The sequence below is a fragment of the Strix uralensis genome, chromosome 3, assembly GCF_047716275.1.
Source record: "Strix uralensis isolate ZFMK-TIS-50842 chromosome 3, bStrUra1, whole genome shotgun sequence".
NCBI classification, from domain to species: domain Eukaryota; kingdom Metazoa; phylum Chordata; class Aves; order Strigiformes; family Strigidae; genus Strix; species Strix uralensis.
In genome coordinates this window covers 92,568,003-92,586,925 of record NC_133974.1, presented here as the reverse complement: position 1 = coordinate 92,586,925, position 18,923 = coordinate 92,568,003, and the positions used below count along the sequence as shown (strand labels likewise).

At 41.5% G+C, this 18,923-nt stretch overlaps 1 protein-coding gene across 6 annotated transcripts in view; it reads right to left on the bottom strand.

Annotated features, from left to right (window-relative positions):
• The window catches only part of BIRC6 (baculoviral IAP repeat containing 6), a 186,514-nt gene extending 168,761 nt beyond the window's left edge, over positions 1–17,753 (bottom strand). For 5 of the 6 annotated variants that reach the window (XM_074863354.1, XM_074863359.1, XM_074863355.1 and 2 more), the window contains exons 1-2: positions 17,357–17,751; positions 1,007–1,188 (exon numbers count right to left, since the gene is read on the bottom strand). In XM_074863354.1, the coding sequence (XP_074719455.1) occupies positions 1,007–1,188; positions 17,357–17,609 (435 nt within the window). In that variant the 5' untranslated portion in view covers positions 17,610–17,751. Of the gene's footprint in view, positions 1–1,006; positions 1,189–17,356 lie in introns of all 6 variants that reach the window. The other variant, XM_074863360.1, reaches the window with a different exon arrangement.
• Positions 17,754–18,923: the final 1,170 nt, after the last annotated feature.

The window sequence follows — 18,923 nt, the reverse complement described above, 5'->3', positions numbered from 1 at the left end:
TGCATCATTCAATATTCAAATTTATTTCCCACGGAGATGAGTGGGAAGTGCTCTTTTCTCAGACTGCTTTAAAGATTCAGAACCTGGCTCTGGTAGCCCAGTTTTGGTTTTTCAACTGTAAGCACTATTCTAATTATTACCATTGGCAGATGCTCTGTGTTTTTCCCAAGCAAAGAATTAATGTCGCTTGTAATTAAAATCGTTGTACAGATTTACTTCCCAGGTCTATTCCTTTATGACCACTACAAAGGTGAAAGCTACTTTCCTCATCACCAAGTGCCTTAGAATAGAAGCAATTCTTAGCGATCTTGTATTAGACAACACTTGAAAATAAGAACATACATGCTACCCCTCCTAATAAACACTATGCTAGCTGAAGGTAAACCAATGCAACAAAATTCTCAGCATTACACTCTAAGCAAAAAGGTACACATTAGATTCCCTTAAAGTGATACTAAATGCTTGGCTATACTGTCTCAAACCAAGAGGAATTATGTTCAGCTGCGATAGTCCAAAGGTAAAAGGGAAACCAGGTTTGCAGGGAAAAAAGTCTTCTAGCTAGGTCAGTTGCCCTAATAAAAAAAAGTTAGATTCCAGGATTCATTCTTCACATGTAGCAACATCATATTAGCTGTTTTTAATTGTCTTTTTTTCCCTGAAAGCCCAAACCAAAAAAATCCAAGGATGCCTAGCAGCCCAGACTGACTTCTAGAAGTATATATAGATTCTACACATAAGCAGTGACAAAGCTCTGGAAACAAGTCCTTATTTCTGGTCACTAAAAAGTTCTTTCATCTGAAATAACGTGCTCTTGACGAGGCAAGCTCTTATTTGTTTGAGATACGGATAACTGCAAAAAGCTATTGCCCTATGACAGCTAATAACTAAGAAACTTTTCCATTACATGCTGTTAATATCACAATAGAAACTCAGGGTCAAACGTCTGGTTTCAGTATTTCTGTCAAGAGTTATTTACATACCTTCCCCCCCCCCCCCCCCATCTTACCTCTGTAACCGGCAATTCAAGCTGAACCACGTCATCTTGTTTTGAAACAGGTGTCTGCAGAGCTGTGTCTAACAGTAAGATGCCATTGAGATCTTTCCTACATCCTACTGCATAGTCGTCCACAAAGATCACTTTATCCACAGCAGAAATATACTGACATTTCACTCGTCCACCTGGTTTGGCTATAAAGTGAAAGATAAAAAGCAAGAGCCAATTAGAAAACAGCTTTTATAAAAAGACCTTGAATATGTGTTCTGGAAAGTAATGTAACACTTCAGCAAAATCTTTACATCTTGAGATGATCAAAAACTAGCATTTTAGCCACTACAACCTTCAAACTTTTGTATTTCCTACATTAAAAAACAACCAACCAAAATCTATACATCCCATCAACAACTACAACCACTGTATTCCTACAATGGAAGCCATCATTCAAGTCCTGCTCCTAGCAGGAGGCCTAAACTAGTGTTTTCAAGCCTTATATAGATGCCTGATGTACTTGATGTTAGCTGACAATCAAGAATAAGAAATAAATTGTACAAATCAGCGTGAAAATTAAGACAAAGTTGCTAAACTACCATTAAGGCTGATTAACACCATTTCATCAAGCAAAACAATACTCAAACTTCTGAAAACTAAGTAGAGCATATAACATGTGCCAATGCTACACGTGTTCGTTGAGACACTAAGGTACCTTATTTCTGCTCAGAGCTGTACACGTGATTGTCAGTAACAGGTTAGAGAAGTTTGGTGGGGGTGGAGGAAGACTGTCAGCAGATAAGTAAGGAAAGGCTGTGGCAATGGATATTATCACCAGAAATGTTTCATGTTACTTGACATTACTACGTATCTAAGGCTGGATGGATTGTAAAACTAAATCCATGTAATATGCTACCTGTGTAGAAGGCAAATTGCTGCTGCTACAGAAGCAGGCTGCATGTATGTTGTAAGTATACAGACACATCATCCAAAGGGCAAAGCTGAAATTCCTGGATTGTCAACATAGATCTCTTGTTGCACAGGAAAAGGAGTTTCATTAAATTTTGCATTAATCAAGTCCCATCCCTCTTCTCCTCTTTCCTCAGACACTGGATACTGTTTTTATTATGAATAATTAAAAATCACCGTTTAGGTAGCTAGCATACAGATAAAAAATCCAGATAAAGGCAGCTACAAAATTCTGTTGTCTTCACACTTTGATATATTTAAATGGAAATTAAAACTTCTCCAAATATAGGGCACATCAATCCAACCACATTGCGTTTGTGGTATCCTCTCTTGAAAACTCAGGTCAAGAATAGTTGTCAGCTGCCCTTCTCACCAAAATTTTGGAAACAATGACTCATATATTCTCAAAATATAGGACATACGCCTTTGCCTGCATGAAGTATACTGCAATTGTAATCATTGCTATAACAGTCAAACACTTCAAGAGCCCTGGAATCACTTGATAGCTGTAAAGTCGTTAGTCCTAGCTCAACAAAAAAGGGTCCCCTGAATGGCAAATCAACTAGTTTCAAACTGTATTTTTGCCAATACATTGGAGTTTCTCACACAAGACTCTCTACAGACAACACAGCTGCAGGCAAGGAAGTAAGTCATTCTACAGGAAAAAAGTTTCAACAAAAATTCAAATACAAGTTTTAATGTCTTTAAAAGTATTAGTTTCAACAATGTACTGGAAACTATTATGGAAATAAACTGAAAGGTATCTGATGCCCTAAACTTGAAACCTCAGTAGATTCACATGGTGTTTGCAGCCTATTCAGTGTGATCCAAGTGATGGATCACTACAGGGCACTTTCTTTAAGCAAGCACTTCTCCTCATTCCAGAGAAAAATGGAAAAAGCAGCTCACCTCTTCCAGCAGTGCCAACGCCATGAACACTTTCTTTTGCGCTTTTCTTATTTCCTGTCAAGCACAGGAGTATGCTCATGCCCTGTGACTAGGAGTTCAGCAGCCTGTAGGAGCCCCAGCCCTTGTGGCTTTCCAGGCTAGAACATTCTTATTTTATCATTTCTGTAGTGAAGTTAGTGAAATCTCATGTCTAAACCACCAAATGGTTAACTAATATCCTCTGTGTAAGTAGTCCCAGTTTTTAGAAGCCATTAGACATGTTACCTACCTGCTAAAGAGGTAGGTAACATGCCTAATCAACATAATATTTCTGCTCCATTAAGAAACAAACCAAAAAGTTATAACTACAGCAACAAAAAATACATTGCCTAACAGCTGTGATTCTCACTGTGCTGATTAATATTTTTGTTGGTTACACTGACAGAAAGACTTGAGCCAAACTATCTCTAGACAGTTATTTACAGTTGCTGGTTGTATTGTATTTGAAGCATATAAAACCAAAACAAGCTCCCTTAGCCTAAGTCGATGGAGCTTCAAGGAAATGGTTCAATCAATATTTAGTGTTGTTCCAACACCCTGGGAAACACATTCTGCAACTGACTGGTTTACACTTTGAATAGTCTGTGAACTGCTGACAAGCTATTTGCAAACTTAGGAATTTGATTCTGAGGTTCAGAAAATATATTTCACAATGGTTCTCTACTAGTCACAAAGTATATCATAGCGCACACTGGCTGGCCATATGATTAAAACAGTAGGTTGAGAACCAGGAAACTAAAGAATTTAGAAGTCACCACTATAGACGAAGTCACCACTGTAGAAGAAATGCCTAGAAAAGTTTAGTCATCCTCAAAAGCATTGGCAGAAGGGTCCTTTCTACCTCAAGATCAATGTTTTACAATGTCCCAAAGGACTCTGACCAATATCCTTTGAAAAAACCTACTGGTGGCACTACAATATTATGTCCTGCCTGTTCAGCCTGGCTAAGTTTACTACCATACCAGTAAGTCATGATCTGCATCTTCACAAATCACAGTTCAAAAGTTTCACATAAACTCACTCAATGACTTAAGCCAGATCATCAAAACCCCACTGACATTCTAGCCCTAATTTCTTCAGCTGTAATTTATTTTGGGTGATGGAAGGAGAAATAGTAATTCAAAGTTTTTAACAATTGTGCTTTTCAGTTTTGGCACAAGTGGATCATAGCTTCTCCCAATATCTCTGGCTTATCTGTCTAGGTTTAGAAACAAACCAACTCACAAAGAAGTCATTAAGCCTTTTGTCAGTTCCTATACGGAAACTTGGCAGGCTGCTAGCATGCTAGAATTTGCAAGTCCAATAGCATACTACATTATGGTATGCCATCTACAACAACTTTAGAACTAGCAACCTGAAATTTTAAAACAAAAGAAGATAAACATCATATTGCAGAAAAGAAGAATTTGAGAAAAAGAACATTCCCCCTCCGCCACCTTTGTTTCTAACAACACAGAACAGCGATCAGCAATTTCCTGTGATCACAATCTGACCTATAAAAAATATTACAGAAAACAAACTTGTTTGGAGAATACATAACAGTCTAAGCAGCATCTACTGTCCGCCCTTGTCTGCAGGTATTAAGATGAATCAAACTAATTAGAGAATTAGCCTTGCGATTCGAGAAGTAGAAAATGAAAAGCTTGTCTCCATTTCTCTGCTACAGATAGGTTTAGTTTCAAAGCTTTAGAGCTTAAGAGAGAGTGGCTGTCACCTGAATATGTATGGCCACCACCAAGAAGAGATGTAGGTTAATGTCGACATTAGCACCTTTGATCTTTTCTAATATTGAAAAAACATTAATTCACCTTGAAAACTGCTAGCCAGTAATGGCACTAAAACATATCACAAAGTAATTCTCTTGACAAGAAGCTCACAATGCACAGCATACAAAAAACCCAAATAGTCTACTGTAATTTAGAAACTAACACTTTTATCTGCAGCTATAGAGTGGTAAACATGCATCACAGCACTAATTCCATACCGCTAAGATCCAAGACAAATCAAATATCTAAAGGAACATCCATAACTTCAATCTACAAATGCAACTAGGTCTTAAGATTAAGAATTAAAGAAACATTTTTGGAGAAACAGAAATCCCATCAGGTCAGCAAAACACATATATTACATGCACTGATACCAGTTTTTGCACTTCCAATTTAAACCAGAATATCCAGACAATATTTCAGTACTCATTTCAAAATACTGCAACCACGGGAAGCTAAATGGATGAAGTTTCAGGAGATCAAAAGCCCTATCTATCCTGTTAACTTTGTATCATTAGATTTGAACAACAAGCTATTTAAAGGGAAGAGAACTCAAAAACTCAAGAGAAGGTAATGGTACAACTGCAGAAGTCCTTAAAATTTCTGTTAGAATTAAAGATAAAATTTTAATTTTCCCTTTTCTGTTGTGAAGTGTGGATGTAAAACTTCACGTTTAGGAGATATTATCACTCATGGTAATATGTTGTGTGAAATTCTCCTTCCAGAAGTCAGGTTAGCAGACAGCAAAACTATCCTTTCCATTAGAGACAAAAATGCTTCTTGCCACAAAGTTGCTTAGCTACTTCTCACACATTTTTCATATGTACCTGGGATTAAAAAACCCATACGTATCAGTTGTCCTCATCTGTTGCGAGGCAGGTGCTTTTCCTATCGCTACCGTTTCACAAAATTGTATAAGCAACTGAAAAATCCAGTTTGCAAGTACAACACCTCACTGTATACTACCCAAGTAACACAAGTTTGCCAAGGCAAGCATATCAGAACACCTACATTTTGTGGAAGTTCTACTGTACAAATGAAAAAAACCAAAAAGCCTTAAAGTTTAACTTGCTGTCTTAACTTGCTATATTTGCAGGAACCTATTTTGAACTAATACTACACAAAAATCACAACTATGGATTAGTTGCAAGGGGTAACATTTTCACACAAAGAGGATAAAAAGCAAATCACTGCAATTCTGGTTTAAAAAGGAGAGATTTGTCTCTAAATTGTTTTACATTGGTGGCTCCCAAAGGAAAAAGACATGGTGATTATGAACATTTGGGAACATAGTAATAAGATGGCTAAGACATGGCCAAACCAGGCCGTGACTGCTCATCATTACTGAATTTATCAGTTATAGATTATCTCTTGTTTCTACTCTTCTCCTCACCTACATCTTCGGTGGAAACTTCAGTGGCACAGTTTTATCTTCCAGGTCCAGGCACCCAGCCCCTTATTTGCTCTAAACATCACCTCAGCAAAGCACTCTCTGAAGACACTTCATGGGTCCCTCCTTTCCCAAAACAGAAGCATTCCCAGACTCGAGGAAAGGATGGAAAGGAAACAATTGGATGAAAACAAGTCCAAGTTGCTATTTTACATGAATGATGAGGATGGGCTTAAACCAGCTATACATAAGCAATATTTTCTCTTTTAGATTTCACTATATACACACACCTCCATCTGCCACATCACCTGGAAGATCAGTTCAAAATGACTGAATAAAGCAAAAACACATTCAGAGGTGAAACAGGAAAGAAACAGAAGAACGCTAAAGGAGGCAGAAATACCCAGCTTAAAAACACAAAGTGCCTTCAAACTCCCTTATTTGCCAAAACTGGTACCAAGAACAATACATGTGATCTACAGTTTATCTTCTCCATTAGCAACAAACAGGACAGAATTGCTTCAGTATCAGCTTTATTATCTGATAGCTGGTTTTAATAATCCTTATTAGAATAGGAAGATGTGTTATCTGGGACAAAGCATTGCAGACTGCCACATGTATATTAACTAGATGTGTCTGATCAAGCAACTACTAACAGAAGCTAACATTAACAGTTAAAAGGTTTCAGAACATAAACAAAAACCCACTGAGGTCAAGGCAGTTCATATCTCACCAGCTTTGCAGGCATAGGGTCCTCTTCCACTCTACAGACTTAAACTGAGACTGAGTCAGCAGGAAGATACTGGTGAGCTCTTAGTGCCCACGCTCTTCACGTCATTTCAGATCTCCATGTATCTAACATTACTGCCAGCTCGTATGCTGCACAGAACGCAACTGCTCAGGGCTTTATACCATTATCCCAAGAACAAATTACAAAAGATTTCACACGGTATTCTACAATCCTTCCTGCAAACTCAAGTAAATTGTGAAAATTTAAGTCCCTGCTATTCTCCTGCAAACACCTCACAGGGGACAGTGTCTTCCTCAAAATTTTTCTCAAAGCAGAAAACTATGATTAAAAATTTTCAGGAAAGTTGTCTTTCACAAATTGCAGACAGACAGATGACACAGCATCCACCCAGACCCAGAGACAGGCAAGGAATAATACTTCACAGCTCAGTAACAGGAAGTTCCCGTTCTTCAAGAGCAATTCCCATCGCAGCATTTCACAACAAAGAACCTTTGCCAGATGAAGTTTTACCACCAGTTCCTCTTTTTGTCACTACAGTGGCTAGAGCATCAAGAGTTCACCCAATATGTATCCTGCAGTCTCTGTAACAGGAGAAAACATCTCCAGTTATGGCACTTTTTAAACTCCCAAGACTGTTTGGCAGGAAATGGTTTAGCTTTCCCCACCCAAACCCCAATATTATAAAGAGTTTCCAAAATACCAAGCTGAAAGAAGCAGCAAGTTCTCAAAAGCAGATGGGTGGGCTACAAGGCAAGTGAAAAACTGCCTAGACTGTCATGCACAATGTTAGTAAATGATTTAATACCTACCTGGCAGCAAGTTACAAGTGGCATTGAGCAAAGCTCGGTATGATTTACCATCTTCATCAATGCCTTGGATGATGGGACACCTTTAGCAAGAGTGGATGACACCAAATGGGAAGCAACTGATACATTAAATGGCGGGCTGCCTTTTAAAAGGATCTCAAAAAGCCAGAGAAATGGCTTGATACAAACCTCCTGAAGTTCAAAGACAACTGCAAGGTCTTACAGCTGGTATGGATAACCCCATACACATCAACTGAAGCTGGGGACCAACTGTCTAGGTGGCGACCCGACAAAAACAACCTGGGGATCCTGATGGACAGGCTGAACAAGCAGCAGCAACGCATCCTTGAAGTGACAAACTATTACCACACTGGGGATCTCACAGGCAGTAGATCAGGGGAAAAGATTAGTCTCCTCTATTCAGCAATTTTCAGCCCACATCCAGAATATCATGCCCAGCTTCCGTCCTCCATCTGAGATATCAGCACAAATGTGAAATTCCCATGAAGGGGTACTAAGACAGTGTTATGGTTTAAACCCGGCCGGCAGCCGAACACCATGCAGCCGCTTGTTCACCTTCCCCCGCCAGGAAGTTGGAGGAAAGAATTGGAGGGATAAAGGGAGACTTGTAAGTTGAGATAAAGAGAGTTTAATAATTGAAATAAAACAATAACAATAAGAGAAAGTACAAATGGATAATGCACAATGCGACTGCTCACCACCTGTCAACTGATACCCAGCCCGTTCCTGGCTAGCAATCCCGAAAACCAAGATCCCAAAACTGCAATCCTGGAAGCAAGAGAGAACCCCCTCCTTCCCAGCCACCCCTCCTTTATATACTGAGCATGACATTGTATGATATAGAATACTTCACTGGCTAATTTGGGTCCAGTGCTCTGGCCGTGCTCCCTCCCAGCTTCTTGTACACCTGCACACAGGCAGGACATGGGGGGTTGGAAAGTCCTTGATCTCTTAGCAACAACTGAAAACAGCAGTGTATTATCAGCATTCTTCTCATACCAAATCCCATAATGAATCCAAAACACAGCACTAGTCTAGCTACTGAGAAGAAAAATTAACTCTATCCCAGCCCAAACCAGGACAGAGACCATACAACACGTGAAGAAAGACCAAGATAACTGCACTCATTCAGTCTGCAAAAAAATGGGTTTAGGAGGAAATCTAACAGCAGTCTTCCTTTACTGCAGCAGTAGTTCAACAGCCATGTTAGACTGCTGAGCGACTACCCATCTTTCTCTGTTTAACATTACTTTTAAGGAAATACAACACTGAACACAGAGGCAACCATACTGGATCAGAGGATAATGCACATAACCTCATATTTTGTCCAAGACAGTGGTCTGAACCAAGTGGTTAGTGAAGAATTTAAGACAGGGTATGGATGTATGGCACCTTCCTATAACACTCTCAGCCCCTGCTAATTTGTGCTCAAGGACCTTCTGAGTCAAAAGTGATTTCTTTTTTGTATAATGACCTTTGATAGGTTGTTCTCCCATCAGTTTGTCCAACACTGTTGTAATTCTACAAAATCTAGCATCCACAATATTCTGTAGCCAGGAGCTCCATATTTTACTATTTCTTACAATTACTTCTTTTGATGCCCTCAGCTCTTATACTAGAAGAGACAATCAACTCTCAATTTACATTTTTCACACATCCAGAATTTTGCAAACCTCTCTCTCTCTTTTACCTCCCCATTCCATATCATCCCCACCATCTTTTTTTCAGATTGAATATTGTCTGACATACATAAGCCATCCCACACCGTAAGTTTCTAGCTCTGTTATACTCTTTTTCAGATGGAAATACTAAAATTGCACATGTACAGGCATTGAAATGGACTTATATTCTCAGCTGGGTTCTTGACAACTTCTCTAGCAATTGCTTATATGATAACTACTGAGCATTTAGCTGGTATTTCATATTTCTAGCACAACTCCAAGATCTCATTCTGGCATTATGAGTCCAGTATACCAGGCTCCACTAAATTCTTATGAGTACTTCAAATTAATTAAATGCATTCTCACATTCTCCTAATAACTGCTTCTATACAGGAAAGCTGAAGTAGAACAGACTAGATCCATTCATGTTTAAGTTATATTTAAAAGTGAAACTATTCTTTAAGATGTCTTTCCAAATTCTTTAGAGAAGCTGGCAAAATTGAAGGACCTTGTATGTTTAAGACACCTGTTTGCAGCATAGGAATATTTGAACATGGTGACTACGCAGGTTTAACTTTAGTTCTATCTCTAAAATGGGACATTCAGAAAAGCTAACTCAAGCCTTGTAAGACTGGTCTTGCCAGGCCTCTTCTATTGGTAATGGGAAGCAGGTTTCTCCAAAAGTTCAGAGTAAGGACTTTTCCTCTCTCTGTAGCGAATGGAGATCATTTGTTGGAAATATGATTATTCATTGAAAAATGTTAATCTTGTTAATTCTGATTTATAAAAGCTACAGAAAACTGAATAGAAAAAACCCACTGTTAAAAAATGTCTACTGAGCAGTGTTGCATGTCATTGTTTACATAACAACATGAATCTAGGATCCCGTAGAAGACAGGTCAACTAAGTTTATCACAGTATTTCTCCACAGTAACCACAGTGCCTTCTTGCTCTCCAGTAAAACAATCCCTATCTTCCCAGCCTTCTCTGCCATCTGCCCACCTTCCTACTTCCCTAACCCCTTCCCCATTGTCATCCAGCCACTCCATCCATTACAGTTCTCAGTCTCACACCCTCCCAGCTCTTCCTTTCCAAAAGGAGTTTTTCATGATAGAGTCTCTGTAGCCTGTTGCCCAGTAAACAGTTTATCAAACTCTTCTGCTACAGCTGCCAAATGCTCAGATGAGATCCTGGTCGCTTCACACTCACTCAGGTGATCAAACAGTTTTCCCTCCATGAACTGTACAGGGAACTGAAGAACTGCCGACAGACTGTATGCTATGCAAACCTTCATTAACCAGCACTTGAGACTGGATATGTGTTTTCACGAATGCTATTAATTTTCAAGACTACTTAACTGATAAGCAAATTCCCTCCTCTTTTAAGTTACACATTAAAAGAATTATCAATAAAATACTCACTGAACAGCCCAAGTAAATACTTCAAGAAAATTTTAAACATAATAGTGTTTACATTTATGTGACAGATAAGTTATGATTTCCATAATTTTACACTTTTAATCTAGACTGTGAAACAAAAGCCGTTCTCTCTCCCTCGCTTCTTCTGCATCATCCTTACCTGTGGAGCACTCTTTCCACTAACATACATGCAAATCTTCAAAAGAAATGTTTTGCATGTACTAAACTTCCTGTCTACTTTTTGACTAGCAGTGTGCACTAGGTCCTTACCAAATCTTGATACTGTTCCCAAAGGCAAGGCAGCAAAGGAATTGGGCCAATACGCAATCCCGTATTTGCCTCCACAGAAACCAAAAGAAACTGCAAGTGTTTGTATCCAGGTGTACTTCACAAATGGAAGAACTGAGGGCAATAGCTGTTCTTTCTTGAAGGGTCCTCTGAGTGGTAAGTACTTATCTGGTGACTGCAAGTAGTCACTGCAACTAAGAGAGCATTAAAAGGACAGCTTTCTAACAGCAGAAAGCAATCCTGTGGCATTGCTTAAGATCCATCAGGAAAGTGAACTAATCCACACGTAAATTTTTTATTTAAAAATAAAAAAATGGTGAGTAGCCACTGATCTCAGTAGAATAGACAACATGCAACAAGCTACCTCATAACGTGACCTAGGACAGACTGATACACATAAAAGTTGTCCAAGAGTCCACATGGTTGTAAGCTTTATCTCCATCTCCAAGACAGCTTAAGAAGAACTTTAGAAAAACGTCACACTGTTCAGGAAGAATTAAAGAATCCTCATACAAGAAACGATGGACAGCTTTGCTTCCTGACTTGAAAGTAAATTGGAAAGAAAACCTGAAACAACAAATCAACACCATACCAAAAAAATCAGACATACTTGTTATTAAAAGCTTGAGAGAAACTATCAATGTGAATCTTCAGTTTAGGACTGATTTTTTTTATACTGTCTTATAAAATCCTAGATGTTGTATTTCACTTAAGCTCAAGTTATGGATACCAATGCAATAGCAACCATAAAAATATTATAATAAACGGTTTAACTAAAGACTCAGAAAGGGGTTCTACTGAGCCAGCTAACATTACGGTGGGCTGCTAGAAAGGACCAATTATGGGACAGGAGAGTATACTAGATCCAAACCACTGATCACCATGACGTTCAGAACAGTAAAACATCAGAGCTTCTAGAAATCACTAGGCTGGGCAATCCAAAGCAAAAACCTTCTCCATGTTTCCATTACTTCAAGTCCAGGAGAGATTTACCTGCTTTCTTTCATAACATTCTGGACTTGAACTAATCAATTATCTCTACCAGAACACAATTCTGCCAAGTTTCTTCTACATTTTATATAATACAGTATACAACATGACTGGGAGCTGAGCTGAAGGGTTTAACACATAAGCATACTAAAAGCTGTCTTGACCAAAGCTGGACTGAGGTTGAAAAAAATCAGTATTTTCCCAAGGATTCTTCATATCAATAATACCTTAGCTACCTGCGAGATGGAATAGGGCAGGAAGTCAAAGTTCAAATTCCCTGATGTAGAGCACAATACTTCCTCTTCGGTTCAGTAAGAAGCATTTCAAGATACATCTTCTGCAGAAGGCCTTTTTCTAAGTCCATTTGCAGAGGGCTAGGAAATTCCTGATTATCTGACATTAAAGCATTCTGCAACATTTAATAATATGGTGATACTGTTGCAGTGATAGCCATGAATCCATTAGTCCAGATATGAATGATCTGTCAATAAAATGAAAAATCTTGTGCCTGGCAACATAACATATGCCTGCATTGCTGTCTGTTGTTACTTCTGGATCCCTACAACAAACATAGTAATGCAAACACCCCTTTAAAGGCACGTGAAAAGATCTCTATTTTTACTCTATTTTAGCTTTTGCATAAGATAATACAGATGTGCTTGCACAGAGCCTGGAAATACCAATTAACAGTATCTTGACAGTCTGGCAAGATGCATACCAAGTAAGAAGGGATATCTGACACACTCTGACTAAGCTAGAAGACAAATGGAGCACTAGGCAGTCTGGAATCTTTACTGGTATAGAACACTGAACTCAAATCTTACAATTTTCCTATTCTCTTTTTTCAATTGCTTAAGGCTCTCCATGAATGACCTTAAGATCACATAAATCAATGGAATGATCTCTTTGAGAAGCGTTTACCCAGATCAGCATTGTCATCCAAGTATACTCAAATGCAAGGTGGGCTATAGCGGATCACTAGATATTTGACAATACTCCCCAGGCAATGAGAAAATAAACAAGGAGAAAATTCTGTATTAATAGCAAAAGCCTTCATTATTAATATTTTTTTAGTCTCATAATTGAACAAAGGAAAATAAGAGCCAAGAAGATGAATGAACTCACTCCAATTTTGAGGAATGAAGGAGACAACTTGAGCAGTATTACCACAGTGAGCTTGAACCAGTTGAAACTGCTGATGACGTCTTCAAATAATTCAAGCCTAGAACTGCATGGCAGAGTATCCCAACAGTTTCTTCCTGGAGACTGTGAGAAGCGTACACTCCTCTTAAGACTTGCAAGATGCAAAAGAGAATATTTTCTTCTTGTTTTACCTCCTGTATCACATGGAAAGGAATCAAAAAGAAACAGAACTGGATATCCCTTGATAGATTTCCAAGGCTTCATAATTCAAAGTAATCAGGCTGAAGACAAACAGAACTTCCCAAAAGGGAATGCTGGCAGATAGAAAATGGTGTTGAACTTGCTGCCACAGGTGAGCCTCCTGGGCTGGGATCTTCTAAATCCTTCTGTAGAAGGAAGAGTGGTTGAGGGCCTCTGGTGACAATGCAGAGTCTCCATTTCCCCTATAGGAACTCGTACATATGTACAATGAACAGATCCTTCCCTGTATGGATTCAGAAGTCTGTATTTTGATTACTGTTAGGGCCTCTATAGTAATTTAGAAGGTTTTAGCTATGAAACACTGTGCATTTTAGTGAACAAGGCTCTGAAGCTACTGCTATGTCTAATTAATCTAGAAAAACCGACAGAAACATTCAAGATGGTCACTGTCCATCTGACAGTACATTTTAGTTTCTTACTGCTTCCTGGCCAAGCTTCTCTGGCAACTACAGCACTCTCCCAGTTCAAGCAGTTTTCTTGTTTTATTCGTAAATACAAGGAACTGATAAATCAAACATCTCTAACACTAAGAGAGTCACTCAATATTATTCTGAAAGTTGTTTTGATTCTTCAGGGGGTTTGTCTGGCTTTTTTGTTTTGGTTTTGGGTTTTTTTTTTTTTTTTGAGGCAGAGAAAAAGGCTCATCCTCAGTGCTGTATTTGGAGGTTGATCATTCATGCTCTTTCAGTACCAGTGTTCAACTTGAAACTGAAAGCACACGAATATTTAAATGCCTAAGAGGGAAAATAAAGTACTTGATAGACTTGCATGACAAATTCAAAACTAGTCCTGACTAACCACAACTAGGAAACACACTGAAATGCATAATATCCAGTAATCACAAGAATTGTCTTTGCACTCCCAGTCTGGCTCTCTGAAATGCACAGTGTGTGTGCAACAGCCTTGGTAGAATAAAGAGGACAATGTTGTGACCAGGTAAAACAAAGATTAATGTTAAAGGATCTCCTTATTTTCCCCTTACCAATGGTACTCTTATGTACCACCATTCTCTGAGTAAATGATCCCTGTTGAAGGAGTGCCCATATCGGAAACAGATTAAAGATGACCACACACTTTCAAGGGCTAGATATGATGAAGATTCAGTGTGGTATAATAATAACCATTATCCTTACTGGATTGCTACAGTTTGGGCTCAGGAGAACAATCCCTGAATCATCACATACATCAGACCAATGATGTTCACATGAGAAACTGAAGCATGCAGACCAGAGACCACATTCTAATGTTTGGACCTAATGATCTATAACTGAACTGTCTCCTGGCTGTGAATCTTTTTTCTTGCTCTTTCACACACCAAAGAGAGCAATCTGCATTTACATTCTAATGAAGGCAGCCTCCACTGCTCTACCAGGTTCAGTACTCCACAGGTTCAATCTTTTCACTGAGAATGAGCTCAAAAGTTAATGTATTGCTGCAGTGAACTGCGACTGCAAATAAAAGCAACACTGAGGCCTGGTGGTGTTTCCTTCCCCCCCCCCCAGTCCCTTGACGGAGGATCCTTTTTCTTGCTCTGCTTTCTAGAGAGGCCTACTATGTTTTGTTTTTCCTTGGGTAATGAGCTACAGCATTTCTGTCCAACATAAATCTTTTGGCAGGGCAAAAGACCCCAATCACCAAGGAGGACAACCAGTCTCCCAAGAGAAACAGTTTCAGTTCCTAGGGACTCTATTTTTAGTTATAGCACCAGGAGTCCCTGAATCAACAATATCCTTTGACCTGTCATTCATGGCAGGGGAGGGAGCAGGGACAGAGTTGGTCTACAGGTCTGAGTGTCCAACTACTACTATCCTACATGAAAAGAGCTCACGCTGTACAGAGCTGACAGAATCAGAGAAGAGTTGAATTTGCTTTTCCTCCTCTTCCCAAAGAAGGGCTGAAGAAGGAGAGAACAAGAGTGAACACGGTTGCTAAGAGTCCCAACAGACACCAACTGCTGAGATGAACCAGATTTCTGACAGGCATGACGGTCTGAATCTATAAGGACATTCATTTAAAGTTTCTGCAAACTGAACCAGGGTTATAAATTTTTTCCAGTAATACCGCATCAGCTATACTGCATAGATAAAATCTGGGTAGATTGCAAGTAATTCTGTTGTTTCATGTGAGGAGGAGTAGACTCCATCTTTTACAGTCATGCTGTCACAGAGAAGACTGACACTAGAGGAAGTATACATGACTGAATGTACATAACAGAAGCAAAGCAGTAAATTACTTTTAAATAGTTACTATTTAGGGGAGAATTTCCATTAGCATTTTGAATACTAAATCAAATCTCTTGCAAGAATTCTATCAGAGAAAAGTGTAAAACAACAGCTTAGGCTTTGGTTTACAGTTCACTTATTTTTCTGTTCATGAGAGTTAAGCATCTCCTATATAGACAACCAATTACAGATTAAGTCCTCAATTTATGCCCTCTTCATCCACAACTTAAAAGCAATTCTCAAATTCTGGCAACAGCTTGAAGAAAAGTAAGAAATTAAGTTATTAATAAAAAAAACCACCTTCGGAGAGAGGAAAGGGAATTATAAAAGCAGAGTGATCGGTATTCTGAACAAAGCAGGAAACACCACACAAGAGCCTCATTTTCGACATAAGCAACCGACAACAAAAGCAGCTGACAGCTTCTTAATAATTCCACAAAACTTTTTTTTTTTTTATTGCCCCGAACACTTAACTTTTGCATCTTACGATGCACCACCTTTAACTTATGAAAGCAAATCACAGGTTTTTGGCCCATTCTCTTCAGTTTGACATTGTAATACAGTTGCAGGTTTTCAAGGTGAAAGTATACACAGTACTTAGACTATGGCATCTCCGTACAATTCTTGACATTACTATGTGGGCAAACATCAACCTGTCACTACCACCACGCAGCAAAGCTAGATCTTACTAGGAACACCCAACTATACAACTGTAAGGAGAACCTGAATGTGGAAACACACAACTAGTAAGAATCATCTCTTTCTATTCCAAGGGCTGGTCTCACTAAAGAAGCCCCCTGTCCCTGCCAATATTCAGACAAGCACCACAGTTTAAGAACCATTAATGAACCAGGAACAAAAGCTGTTATTGGCATATAGATTTTTCTATTGAGCTAGCTTGTAAATAGTAGAAAAACATCAATGGGCAACGAAGAAAGTTGCTTCGTAGTTACGGAGATGCTACAGTCTCAGCCTCTACAAAGTCAGTACATAATCATGCCTCCTTAACATAATAGCAGGGATACTGTTACTAGCACCAGAGAAAGTCAAGATACTCAGCAGACTGAAGAACTACACAAACATATATAAAAACATACCATCAAATAACTTGATGAAGGATTCTTATCTTAAATAATTCTGAACCGTAAGAGAAATGACACCTTTAAGAAAGAAGCCTTCTTAACAAACCCAGATTAAGGCTCAATAAATAAATTACTACAGTATCACATATCAATAAGAACTAGAACTACATGTATCCTCCATAACATGCTGCTTCGACTCTCTGGAAGGTTCAGCGTTATGCTATCCACAAGCACACCTGAAAAACTAAAATAAAAAAACAGAGCCCTACACATCACAGCATTCCATCCCCATTTAGTCTTTTAGCAAGCACGCCAATACATTTCACAGAAGAAAAACGCCTCAGTGCTGCCTACACGAGTACCTCTGCCCCGAAGAGTAGGAACCGTTCAGGCTTGAAAAACAAGAAGAGGTGAAAAGGAGCCAGGGGAACCCCCGGCACCGAGGGCCTGAATCAAGCCCGGCCGCCCCCCCCAGGAGCCTCCTCAGGCGGAAGCCCCTGGCCCGCCACGCCACCTGTTTCCAGGCGAGCCTCCCGCCCGCCTCCCCCGCGCCGCGATCGTGCCCGGCAGCCGCCCCGAGGCTGCCCTGGCCCGCTCCCCCCGCCTCCAGGCCGCGGCCGAGGGGCCCGGCGGGCCGCGGGGGCCCTGCGCTCACCGTTCAGCGCCGACGCCTGCAGCGTGGCCCCCGAGGTGCCGTCGATGACTTTGATGGCGCCGCGAGCGGTCACGGCCAGGATGGCGTTGAGCGCCGGGTGGTAGCACAGGCTGCAGAGACCGTCGGCATCGCAGCGCAGGCAGCCGTCCCGCAGCAGCAGCCACTCACAGGAGCCCGGCCCCGCCGACACCGGCCCGGGCCCGGGCCCAGCCGGCGCCGCCGCCGCCGAAGAGCAGGAGGCCGCCGCAGCCATCTTCCCGGCCGCTGCCGCCGCCGCCCTCAGGACAAGAGGCCCGGGGGGAGCCGCTCACTGACAGTCCCTAGAGCCGCCGCCGCCAGTCACCATCCGGGTCCGGGGAGAGGGGGAAAGGGAGAGCGCCAGCGTGCGCAGGAAGTGACACAACCGCGCCGGATGCGGAACCGACCGCGGCCTGACACTGGGGGTGGGGAGGGGGCGTGGAGGCGGAGCCAGCAGCCGTCCGTCACGGAGAGAGGAGGGGGCAGAGAGCGGGCGGGGCGGGGCGGGGCTCCGCTAGGCGCGTGCATCCTCCTCCCCCCCTGCACGCGGCCGCGGGTGGGGGCCGTGCCAAGGGTAAAACCCCACCCCGGGGCCGTCGTGCGCATGTGCGGGGGCGTGTGGGAGGGGCGTTGCGCGCGCCTCAGCGCGGGCGGGCAGCGAGACCTGAGGCAACCCCTGCCGCGGCCAGCAGCGGGCCCGGCGCGGCCGCCTTGGCCCTGCCGGGAGAGCGGCGGTGGCGGTGCCGCGCCCCGACCCGAGGCCGGCGGGGGGAGGCTTCTGCCCCCGGGTGGGGCGATTGCTTTCTTGTGGGGAGCGGGCGTAACTTCCCTCTCCGGCTGCCTTTCCTCCAGGGCCTGAGCGCCGTCAGCGGGCCGACGTCTTTCCCCGGCCCTCGTCGCTGCGGTGTCGTTACCGCTTCGGACAAAAACTGAGTCGTGAGCGGGCGAGGGTGTTCGCCGCCTTCCGCCCCGGGGAAAGGGGAGCGGGGGTTTGATTTTCCATGCCCTGGCTCTGAGACTGATTTTGTACAGGAAGAATGATGTGAGAGAGGCCCCATTTAAGTTGCCTCCAGCATTGGTACCAAGTCGAAGTGCCAGTCTGCTACAGCCTCCTCTGGGAATAAACTCGGTCCTTGAGAAGGGTGCCCTGGCCGCCGGCGGGGTGGGGAGGGGGCTTCTGCCTCTTCGTGTGAGCGCGATTGTTACGGGGAGGAGGGGCGTGAGTATCCGTGTCTAAATAGATACAATGGTTCCAGGCTGATTTTTTCCCCAAAAAACCCCTATGGATGGAGTCATTGTCCCGAAAAGCATTTTGTTCTGAAGCAATGTTCACCATGCTTCCAAAACGATACAAGCAAAGTAAAACCTTCTGTATTTTGTTGAGATTTTCCCTTTTCACCACTGGAATACCAATGCAGCTTGTAGCTAAGCCTACCTGGACGCATTATTTTACCTAAGTGACCTGTTCCACTAAAATACTTGAGAAAGCTTTTAGGCTACTGATGGTCTAAAATATAACAAGAAGTTTCCTACAGAAGAGTATTTTTAT